Source organism: Oncorhynchus kisutch, linkage group LG19 (assembly GCF_002021735.2).
Source record: "Oncorhynchus kisutch isolate 150728-3 linkage group LG19, Okis_V2, whole genome shotgun sequence".
Taxonomy (NCBI): domain Eukaryota; kingdom Metazoa; phylum Chordata; class Actinopteri; order Salmoniformes; family Salmonidae; genus Oncorhynchus; species Oncorhynchus kisutch.
The window spans coordinates 43,630,668-43,643,022 of NC_034192.2; the positions used below are offsets into that span (position 1 = coordinate 43,630,668).

Here is a 12,355-nt window from a genome sequence, read left to right on the forward strand (position 1 = left end):
AGTCAATTTCAGTTCAATTCAGTTCATTGAGGAAGTCAACTGAAATTCAAATTTTTCTCTATTTGCTTTTCTATGAGAGGAATTGGAATTTGAACGTCTGTTTACTTCCTGAATTAACTGAATTGAAATGTAATTGACCCCAACCCTGATACATAATAATGCAATGTCCCCATCCTCAGATGTGGGTCCTCTGCTTGGAGGGAATATTCATGTGGAATTGGGCACAGAGGTGCATCCTGCACTGGACGGGGTGCTCCGTATGGCTGGAGGTAAGTCCAGTCCTTATGATGTCATTTCCTCTTTCAGGCAGATGCTTTAATTGTTTTTACTCTCTTCCACACTGACAATACTGTCCTCAAATTGGACACAAGTTATAAGGATCTTTTAAGAATATACTGTATATAGTACAGTAGCATTGTAGTTCTTACAGAAATATCTTGTTAATTATCTCATAACAAGGTGTACTTTAATGGCTGAAGTAGACATCCTTCTCTTTCCTTTTTACTTGTTGTCATAAAGTCAAAGTTCAGAGGGCCATTAAAGGTAACAGTAAATTAACCTTGACCGGTGACCCCTTGACCTTGAGACTTCACCCTCGTGTCACTCTTGTGATTGGTCCTCTTGTGGTTCTCCTGGCTCTTGAGCCAATTGTATGGAGCCTGGTCCAAGATTTGTTTGTGCCATTGGCGTGACAATGACTATAGGAGATGGCAAGGCAGCAAAAACAGTTCTGGGACCAGGCTAAATCGCTAGACATCCCTGTGTGTGTACAATACAGTACCTGCCTCTATTTGGAACTGTCCAAACCTACCTTGTGTGCCATCTTAATTATGAATCGATATGGATATATTAAGTATATGGCCTCCCAAGTTCCAACCTTGCTCCAACAGTGGATTGAACCTGCAACTATTGTTCACCTGTTCAATTCTAAAAGCTTCCCCCGTGTGAATATGTGTGTGTTATTTTGTGTGTAATCAATGCCAGGGTATGGATTTGCATGTGTGTGTATTTGGTTTGTGTGTGCGTGATTGTGTGTGCATACATTGAGTGTTTTTGTGAATCTACCCTGTGCATACATGTGTGTCTTTACTATGTGCACTCTCACACACACTGTAAATGGATGTAGTTCTGTCCTTGAGCTGTGTGGACCCCAGGAAGAGTAGTAGCTGCTTTTTTCACAACAGCTAATGGGGATCCTAATAAAATACCAAATACTCACCACCTGTCCATCCTACCCCGTCCCCATCCCCAGCCATGCGGGAGACCAAGGAGGCCCTGGAGAACGTGAGTGTGTCTCTGGAGGTTCTCCAGGAGGCGACAGGGAAGCTCCACTTCAACCTGAGCCTGGTGCGCTCTAGCCTGAACAGAACCCTCAATGATCCGGGTTGCAGCGGCGAGGACTCGGATGCCACCACCACCCAGCTCTGCCGCTCCATCCACAGCTCCCTGGCACAGCTCCACGTCAGCGCCAACTTCACCCGGGTATGCTGTCACACTTCATTAAAGATGATAATAATAGTCATACTGTAATAATTAGATTTATATAGCACAATATAAGTATATGTTGTATGTGATGTGTTGCAGTTACCTGATGTGAACAATCAGCTGGAAAGTGTGAATCAGGTGCTGAAAACGGACCTCAGCGATATCATTCAAAAGGTGAGTCTAGAAATGTTGTATAAACTTTATGTACTGTATAAGTTCTGAGGTTTTCTTTGATATTTGTGATACTGTATCATCAATGTTGCCTTTGTATTTCCTTCTCCAAACAGGGCTTCTCCTCATTCAATGACACTCCAGGCATGGTGAGTGACCAGATGAGGGACGTAGTCGAGGGTGAGTGGCATCTCTTTAACCTCACTTAATGCTCCCCAAAAAGTTTCAAAAGACACTAAATTAAGGGTTATATAATTTTGAGTGTTCAACTTTGCATTGCCAAGTCAGTCATGTTCAATATGGTATGAATACTCATTGAAGGTAATGTCTTATACGCCCAAATAAGATCAATGGCCATATTCCAAATATTGACCTACACCTGAACTGTTGTACCCCAAAATATAACGTTGTATTACTCCATTATTTCACTAATGCCCTTGAATATATCCACTCTCTCCCTCCCAGGAGCCCGGGGCCTGTTGGACGTAATCAGCACCAACATCAGCAGCTTCTCCAAGGTGTTCCCTGTACACAGCTCTCTGGCCAACTTCACCAACTTCATCATTCACACACAGTCCAAGATAGAAGACTCGTACCCTGAGATCGATCAGATAGACTTCTACAGGTACAAACAGGAACTGGGGCCCTATTCAGAAACTGTGTGTATTAAATGGCACCCTATTCCCTATATAGTGTACTACTTTTGACCAGGGCCCATGATGTGCTCAGGGTTTAGAATAAATAAATGTCTTCACCTGCCTGGTCTGTGGTAGATTGACGTAAAGAGTACAATCTGTTGTTACTGAATATCATCTGGAGTTATTTCATCAGCACAGGTCACTGTGACATAATGTAATAAATAATAAAGAGTATATTCAGTCAGTAAGCCTTTAGGTGTACCCTGGACCTGACCCTGCATACATGGCCCCCTGTATTGCCCTCCAGCTGTGATTATTACACAGTACATTTGATTGAGCCCTGGGACAGACCTGTTGTAGTCTCCATCATTATGGCGTTTTAGCCTAATGTAGTGGTTGGTTGTTACTTGTTATGGCACCTTTTATTTAACCAGGTAGACTAGTTGAGAACAAGTTCTCATTTGCAACTGCGACCTGGCCAAGATAAAGCATAGCAATTCGACACATACAACAACACAGAGTTACACGTGGAATAAACAAAACATACAGTCAATAATACAGTAGAACAAAATAAAACAAAAAGTCTATATACAGTGAGTGCAAATGAGGTAAGATACGGGAGTTAAGGCCATGGTGGCAAAGTAATTACAATATAGCAATTACACACTGGAATGGTAGATGTGCAGAAGATGAATGTGCAAGTAGAGATACTGGGGTGCACAGGAGCAAGATAAATAAATAAATACTGTGTGAGATAGGTAGATAGATGGGCTGTTTACAGATGGGCTATGTACAGGTGCAGTGATCTGTGAGCTGCTCTGACAGCTGGTGCTTAAAGCTAGTGAGGGAGATATGAGTCTCCAGCTTCAGAGATTTTTGCAGTTTGTTCCAGTCATTGGCAGCAGAGAACGGTAAGGAAAGATGACCAAAGGAGGAATTGGCTTTGGGGGTGACCAGTGAGATATACGTACCTGCTGGAGCGCGTGCTACGAGTGGGTGCTGCTATGGTGACCAGTGAGCTGAGATAAGGCGGGGCTTTACCTAGCAGAGACTTGTAGATAACCTGTAGCCAGTGGGTTTGGCGATGAGTATGAAGCGAGGGCCAACCAACGAGAGGGTACAGGTCGCAATGGAGGGTAGTGTATGGGGCTTTGGTGACAAAACGGATGTCACTGTGATAGACTGCATCCAGTTTGTTGAGTAGAGTGTTGGAGGCTATTTTATAGATGACATCACCGAAGTCGAGGATCGGTAGGATGGTCAGATTTACGAGGGTATGTTTGGCAGCATGATTGAAGGATGCTTTGTTGCGATATAGGAAGCCAATTCTAGATTTAATTTTGGATTGGAGATGCTTAATGTGAGTCTGGAAGGCGAGTTTACAGTCTAACCAGACACCTAGGTATTTGTAGTTGTCCACGTATTCCGTCCAGAGTAGTGATGCTGGACGGGCGAGCAGGTGCGGATAGGGATCGGTTGAATAGCAAGCATTTAGTTTTACCTGTGTTTAAGAGCAGATGGAGGCCACGGAAGGAGAGTTGTATGGCATTGAAGCTCGTCTGGAGGTTAGTTAACACAGTGTGCAAAGAGGGGCCAGAAGTGTACAGTATACAGTATACCTTATCCTATTGTAGTGGTTGGTTGTTACTTGTCATGGCATCTTATCCTAATGTAGTGTTTGGTTGTTACTTGTCATGGCATCTTATCCTAATGTAGTGGTTGGTTGTTACTTGTTATTGCATCTTATCCTAATGTAATGGTTGGTTGTTACTTGTTATGGCATCTTATCCTAATGTAGTGTTTGGTTGTTACTTGTCATGGCATCTTATCCTAATGTAGTGTTTGGTTGTTACTTGTCATGGCATCTTATCCTAATGTAGTGGTTGGTTGTTACTTGTTATTGCATCTTATCCTAATGTAATGGTTGGTTGTTACTTGTTATGGCATCTTATCCTAATGTAATGGTTGGTTGTTACTTGTTATGGCATCTTATCCTAATGTAGTGGTTGGTTGTTATGGCGTCTTATCCAAATGTAGTGGTTGGTTGTTACTTGTTTTCGGCATCTTATCCTAATTTAGTGGTCGGTTGTTACTTGTTACGGAATCTTATCCTAATGTAGTGGTTGGTTGTTAGTTGTTATGGCATCTTATCCTAATGTAGTGTTCGTTGTTAGTTGTTATGGCATCTTATCCTAATGTAGTGGTTGGTTGTTACTTGTTATCAAATCCAATTTTATTTGTCACATACACATGGTTAGCAGATGTTAATGCGAGTGTAACAAAATGCTTGTGCTTCTAGTTCCGACAATGCCTTAATAACTGGAGGTCGACCGATTATGATTTTTCAACGCCGATACCGATTATTGGAGGACCAAAAACCCCGATACCGATTAATCGGGCGATTTTTTAAAATATATTTGTAATAATGACAATTACAACAATACTGAATGAACACTTATTTTAACTTAATATAATACATCAATAAAATCAATTTAGCCTCAAGTAAATAATGAAACATGTTCAATTTGGTTTAAATAATGCAAAAACAAAGTGTAGGAGAAGAAAGTAAAAGTGCAATATGTGCTATGTAAGAAAGCTAACATTTCAGTTCCTTGCTCAGAACATGAGAACCTATGAAAGCTGGTGGTTCCTTTTAACATGAGTCTTCAATATTCCCAGGTAAGAAGTTTTAGGTTGTAGTTGTTATTAGGACTATTTCCCTCAATACCATTTGTATTTTATTAACCTTTGACTATTGGATGTTCTTATAGGCACTTTAGTATTGCCAGTGTAACAGTATAGCTTTCGTCCCTCTCCTCGCTCCTCCCTGGGCTCGAACCAGGAACACATCAACAACAGCCACCATTGAAGCAATGTTACCCATGCAGAGCAAGGGGAACAACTACTAGAAGGCTCAGAGCGAGTGACGTTTGAAACGCTATTAGCGCACGCTAACTAGCTAGCCATTTCACTTCGGTTACACCAGCCTCATCTCGGGAGTTGAAAGGCTTGAAGTCATAAACAGCGCAATGCTTGATGCACAACGAAGAGCTGCTGGCAAAACGCACAAAAGTGCTGTTTGAATTCATGTTTACACGCCTGCTTCTGCCTACCACCACTCAGTCAGATGCTTGTATGCTCAGTCAGATTATATGCAACTCAGGACACGCTAGATAATATCTAGTAATATCATCAGCCATGTGTAGTTAACTTGTGATTATGATTGATTGTTTTTTATAAGATAAGTTTAATGCTAGCTAGCAACTTACCTTGGTTTACTGCATTCGCGTAACTCCTTGTGGAGTGCAACGAGAGAGAGGCAGGTCGTGATTGCGTTGGACTAGTTAGCTGTAAGGTTGCAAGTTTGGATCCCCTGAGCTGACAAGGTGAAAATCTGTCGTTCTGCCCCTGAACAAGGCAGTTAACCCACCGTTCCAAGGCTGTCATTGAAAGTAAGAATGTGTTCTTAACTGACTTGCCTAGTTAAATAAAGATACAAAATATATATAATTTTTTTTAAATCGGCACCCAAAAATACCGATTTCCTATTGTTATAAAAACTTGAAATCGGCCCTAATTAATCGGCCATTCCGATTAATCGGTCGACCTTTAGTAATAACCAACGAGTAATCTAACCTAACAATTTCACAACAGCTACCTTATACACACAAGTGTAAAGGGATGAAGAATATGTACATAAAGATATATGAATGAGTGATGGTACAGAACGGCATAGGCAAGATGCAGTAGATGGTATAGAGTACAGTACATACATATGAGATGAGTAATGTAGGGTATGAAAACATTATATTAAGTGTCATTGTTTAAAGTGGCTAGTGATACATTTTTTACATGTATGGCAGCAGCCACTCAATGTTAGTGGTGGCTGTTTAACAGTCTGATGGCCTTGAGATAGAAGCTGTTTTTCAGTCTCTCGGTCCCTGCTTTGATGCACCTGTACTGACCTTGCCTTCTGGATGATAGTGGGGTGAACAGGCAGTGGTTCGGGTGGTTGTTGTCCTTGATGATCTTTATGGCCTTCCTGTGACATCGTGTGGTGTAGGTGTCCTGGAGGGCAGGTAGTTTGCCCCAGGTGATGCGTTGTGCAGAACTCACTACCCTCTGGAGAGCCTTACGGTTATGGGTGGAGCAGTTGCCGTACCAGGTTGGTGATACAGCCCAACAGGATGCTCTTGATTGTGCATCTGTAATAGTTTGTGAGTGCTTTTGGTGACAAGCCGAATTTCTTCAGCCTCCTAAGGTTGAAGATGCGCTGCTGCGCCTTCTTCACCACGCTGTCTGTGTGAGTGGACCAATTCAGTTTGTCCGTGATGTGTACGCCGAGGAACTTAAAACTTTCTACCCTCTCCACTACTGTCCTGTCGATGTGGATAGGGGGGTGCACCCTCTGCTGTTTCCTGAAGTCCACAATCATCTCCTTTGTTTTGTTGAAGTTAAGTGTGAGGTTATTCTCCTGACACCACACTCCGAGGGCCCTCACCTCCTCCCTGTAGGCCGTCTTGTCGTTTTTGGTAATCAAGCCTACGACTAGTGTTGTCTGCAAACTTGGAGGCGTGCATGGACACGCAGTCGTGGGTGAACAGGGAGTACATGAGAGGGCTCAGAACGCACCCTTGTGGGGCCCCAGTGTTGAGGATCAGCGAGGTGGAGATGTTGTTTCCTACCCTCACCACCTGGGGGGCGGCCCGTCAGGAAGTCCAGTACCCAGTTGCACAAGGCGGGGTCGAAACCCAGGGTCTCGAGCTTGATGACGAGTTTGGAGGGTACTATGGTGTTAAATGCTGAGCTGTAGTCGATGAACAACATGCTCACATAGGTATTTCTCTTGTCCAGATGGGTTAGGGCAGTGTGGTTGCGATTGCGTCGTCTGTGGACCTATTGGGGCGGTAAGCAAATTGGAGTGGGTCTAGGGTGTCAGGTAGGGTGGAGGTGATATGGTCTTTGACTAGTCTCTCAAAGCACTTCATGATGACGGAAGTGAGTGCTACGGGGCGGTAGTCGTTTAGCTCAGTTACCTTAGCTTTCTTGAGAACAGGAACAATGGTGGCCCTCTTGAAGCATGTGGGAACAGCAGACTGGGATAAGGATTGATTGAATATGTCCATAAACACACCAGCCAGCTGGTCTGCGCATGCTCTGAGGACGCGGCTGGGGATACCGTCTGGGCCTGCAACCTTGCGAGGGTTAACACGTTTAAATGTTTTACTCACGTCGGCTTCAGTGAAGGAAAGTCCGCAGGTTTTGGTAGCGGGCCGTGTCAGTGGCACTGTATTGTCCTCAAAGCGAGCAGGTTGTTTAGTCTGTCTGAGAGCAAGACATCCTGGTCCGCGATGGGGCTGGTTTTCTTTTTGTAATCCGTGATTGACTGTAGACCCTGCCACATACCTCTTGTGTCTGAGCCGTTGAATTGCAACTCTACTTTGTCTCTATACTGACGCTTAGCTTGTTTGATTGCCTTGCAGAGGGAATAGCTACACTGTTTGTATTCGGTCATGTTTCCGGTCACCTTGCCCTGGTTAAAAGCAGTGGTTCGCGCTTTCAGTTTCGCACGAATGCTGCCATCAATCCACGGTTTCTGGTTGGGGAATGTTTTAATAGTTGCTGTGCGTACGACATCGCCAATGCACTTGCTAATGAACTCACTCACCGAATCAGCGCATTCGTCAATGTTGTTGTTTGACGCAATGCGGAACATATCCCAATCCACGTGATCGAAGCAATCTTGAAGCGTGGAATCAGATTGGTCGGACCAGCGTTGAACAGACCTGAGAGCGGGAGCTTCCTTTTTTAGTCTCTGTCTATAGGCAGGGAGCAACAAAATGGAGTCGTGGTCAGCTTTTCCGAAAGGAGGGAGGGGGAGGGCCTTATATGTGTCGCGGAAGTTAGAATAACAATGATCCAGGGTTTTACCAGCCCTGGTAGCACAATCGATATGCTGATAGAATTTAGGGAGTCTTGTTTACAGATTAGCCTTGTTAAAATCCCCAGCTACAATTTATGCAGCCTCAGGATATGTGGTTTCCAGTTTACATAGAGTCAAATAAAGTTTGTTCAGGGCCATCGATGCTTCTGCTTGGGGGGAATATATGCGGCTGTGATTAGAATCTAAGAGAATTCCCTTGGTAGATAATGCGGTCGACATTTGATTGTGAGGAATTCTACGTCAGGTGAACAGAAGGACTTGAGTTCCTGTATGTTGTTATGACCACACCACGTCTCGTTAATCATAAGGCATACCCCCCCGCCCCTCTTCTTACCAGAAAGATGTTTGTTTCTGTCGGCGTGATGCGTGAAGAAACCAGCTGGCTGTACCGACTCCAATAGCGTGTTTCGAGTGAGCCATGTTTCCGTGAAGCAAAGAACGTTACTGTCTCTGATGTCTCTCTGGAATGCTACCCTTGCTCGGATTTCATCAACCTTGTTGTCAAGAGACTGGACATTGGCGAGTAGTATGCTCGGGAGCGGTGCGCGATGTGCCCGTCTCCGGAGCCTGACCAGAAGACCGCTTCGTCTGCCCCTTTTTCGGTGTCGTTGTATTGGTTCGCCGGCTGAGATCCGATCCATTGTCCCGAGTGGTGGGCAAAACACAGGATCCGCTTCAGGAAATTCGTATTCCTGGTCGTAATGATGGTGAGTTGACGTTGCTCTTATATCCAGTAGTTCCTCCCAACTATATGTAATAAAACCTAAGATAACCTGGGGGTAACCAATGTAATAAATAACACGTACTGCATAGATTCCTAGGAACGCGAAGCGAGACGGCCATCTCTGTCGGCGCCGGAAGAACTCCTGGTTCATTGCTACTTGTTACAGCACCTTATCCTAATGTAGTGATTTGTTGTTACTTGTTATGGCATCTTATCCTGACGTAATGGTTGGTTGTTGCTTGTTATGGCATCTTATCCTAACGTAGTGGTTGGTTGTTACTTGTTATGGTGTATTGGTGTACTGACTCCAGGGTTCCTCTACAGGTGGATTTGCTGTACTGGCCTCTGCTGCATGGTGGTTCTCATCCTGGCCTTCAACTTCCTGGCCATACTGTGTGGCACCATGGGATATGACAAGCACGCCTCCCCCACCACACGGGGCTGTGTCTCCAACACCGGCGGCACCCTTCTCATGGCGTAAGTATTTCTGGCCAACTGGCCGGCTGTCTCTCTGGCTGGCTGGCTGGCTGGGTATCTGTTTGTCTGGTTGTGTCTCTGTCTATCTATCTACTATGTCTGTCTATCTATCTATTCTGTCTGTCTGTCTGCCTACACTTTCTGCAGTATATAGAGCACTAAGAGTGTGAGTGTGTAGATTGATTGATTGAATGCTCTATCTATGTGTGTCTCCACAGCGGTGTGGGTTTCAGCTTCCTCTTTTCTTGGATACTGATGGGAGTGGTGACCGCCACCTTCCTGGTCGGAGGCAACGTGGAGAAGCTGGTCTGTGAACCCTTCCACACCAAGGAGCTCTTCAAGGCAAGTTATGATGTGATAACTCTTAAGGTGACAATGTTTAGGTATTGTATGTGGTCCTTCTCTATAATCATGGTCTACAACTGTATGATGGTCTTACTGTATAATCATGGTCTAGAACTGTGTGATGGTCTTACTGTATAATCATGGTCTAGAACTGTATGATGGTCTTACTGTATACTCATGGTCTAGAACTGTATGATGGTCTTACTGTATAATCATGGTCTAGAAATGTATGATGGTCTTACTGTATAATCATGGTCTAGAACTATATAATGGTCTTACTGTATAATCATGGTCTAGAACTGTGTGATGGTCTTACTGTATAATCATGGTCTAGAACTGTATGATGGTCTTACTGTATACTCATGGTCTAGAACTGTATGATGGTCTTACTGTATAATCGTGGTCTAGAACTGTATAATGGTCTTACTGGTCATTTGTGTCCAAGGTTTTGGACACTCCTCACCTGGTGAACCCTGAGTGGAGGAACTTCATCCCAGGGTATATGTACAACGACTCAGACCTGGATCTGACAGTGGAGAATTTCTACAGGTAATACTGTATGGATGTAGCACTTACTACTGGGGATTCATTTCTGTGTATTTTAATGATGGCCTATGTTTTACATAGACTGGCTCGTCTATATAAACTCAGCAAAAAAATAAACGTCCTCTCACTGTAAACTGCGTTTATTTTCAGCAAACTTAACGTGTAAATATTTGTATGAACATAACAAGATTCAACAACTGAGACATAAGCTGAACAAGTTCCACAGACATGTGACTAACAGATATGGAATAATGTGTCCCTGAACAAAGGGGGGAAGTATCTGTCAGTATCTAGTGTGGCCACCAGCTGCATTAAATAATACTCCTCCTCATGGACTGCACCAGATTTACCATTTCTTGCTGTGAGAGGTCACCCCACTCTTCCACCAAGGCACCTGCAAGTTCCTGGACATTTTTTGGGGGAATGGCCCTAGCCCTCACCCTCCGATCCATCAGGTCCTAGACGTGCTCAATGGGATTAAGATCCAGGCTCTTCGCTGGCCATGACAGAACACTGACATTCCTGTCTTGCAGGAAATCAAGCAATGAACGAGCATGGCTCGTGTCATTGTCATGCTGGAGGGATGTCAGGATGACCCTGCTGGAAGGGTACACAGCGTTGAGATTGCCTGCAATGACAACAAGCTCAGTCCAATGATGCTATGACACACCGCCCCAGACCATGACAGACCCTACACCTCCAAATCGATCCCGCTCCAGAGTACAGGCCTCTGTGTAACGATCATTCCAATAAACGCGAATCCGACCATCACCCTTAGTAAGACAAAACCGCGACTCGTCAGTGAAGAGCACTTTTTGCCAGTCCTGTCTGGTCCAGTGACGGTGGGTTTGTGCCCATAGGCACCGTTGTTGCCGGTGATGTCTGGTGAGGACCTGCCTTACAACAGGCCTACAAGCCCTCAGTCTAGCCTCTCTCAGCCTATTGCGGACAGTCTGAGCACTGATCGAGGGATTGTGGTTCCTGGTGTAATTCGGGCAGTTGTTGTTGCCATCCTGTACCTGTCCCGCAGGTGTGATGTTCGGATGTACCGATCCTGTGCAGGTGTTGTTACACGTGGTCTGCCACTGCGAGGACAATTAGCTGTCCGTCCTGTCTCCCTGTAGCGCTGTCCTAGGCATCTCACAGTACGGACATTGTAATGCATTGCCCTGGCCACATCTGCAGTCCTCATGCCTCCTTGCAGCATGCCTAAGGCACATTCACGCAGATGAGCAGGGACCCTGGGCATCTTTCTTTTGGTGTTTTTCGGAGTCAGTAGAAAGGCCTCTTTTCAGTTTTCAGAACTGTGACCATAACTGTGACCTTAATTGCCTAAGCTGTTAGTGTCCATTCCACAGGTGCATGTTCATAAATTTTTTATCGATCATTGAACAAGCATGGGAAACAGTGTTTTAACCCTTTACAATGAAGATCTGTGAAGTTATTTGAATTTTTATGAATTATCTTTGAAAGACAGGGTCCTGAAAAAGGAACGTTTCTTTTTTTGCTGAGTTTAGAATTTAACTTGATTACTTATGGATAGAACCATGTCATAACTCCAGATATTCCTGTTTTGTGGCAGCGTTTGATTTAAATAAATGTCACAGGCTAATGTCTGTGTCAATATTCTACCTCCTCACATTCCATCCGACATTGCTTATAATACATGATGTAAAGGATTGAAACTAGGGAGAGGGATACGTGAATTGCTTAGTGATCTTTTATGCCTCAGATATCATCAACTTTCATCATCTCTCGATTAGAACAGGCAGCAAAGCTTTGTTCTAAGACCATCACGTTATGTTTCCTTATAGAGACTTGTCGCCTCAGCCACTGCCTAGTCAGGGAGTTAGCCATGACATAGTGTGTACAGACATGACCATTCCTTTACCCTTACTTCACTCTCCCACGTGACCATTGAATGTGTTCAGTTATGTAACTACAAACAATGGACCTAAATGGGAAATATTAGTCATGCATGCTGACTTAATACTTTGTGTTGGATAAGCTTTCTAAAAGTGATTT

General features: G+C 44.2%; 1 protein-coding gene across 14 annotated transcripts in view; it reads left to right on the forward strand.

Moving 5' to 3' along the window:
- Positions 1 to 12,355, forward strand: part of LOC109864858 (prominin-1-A) — a 112,351-nt gene that overhangs the window by 77,061 nt on the left and 22,935 nt on the right. For all 14 annotated transcript variants that reach the window (XM_031798413.1, XM_020452867.2, XM_020452870.2 and 11 more), the window contains 8 exons: positions 180 to 269; positions 1,253 to 1,482; positions 1,585 to 1,659; positions 1,773 to 1,836; positions 2,122 to 2,281; positions 9,287 to 9,439; positions 9,658 to 9,781; positions 10,230 to 10,333. In XM_031798413.1, the coding sequence (XP_031654273.1) occupies positions 180 to 269; positions 1,253 to 1,482; positions 1,585 to 1,659; positions 1,773 to 1,836; positions 2,122 to 2,281; positions 9,287 to 9,439; positions 9,658 to 9,781; positions 10,230 to 10,333 (1,000 nt within the window). The remainder of the gene's footprint in view (positions 1 to 179; positions 270 to 1,252; positions 1,483 to 1,584; positions 1,660 to 1,772; positions 1,837 to 2,121; positions 2,282 to 9,286; positions 9,440 to 9,657; positions 9,782 to 10,229; positions 10,334 to 12,355) is intronic.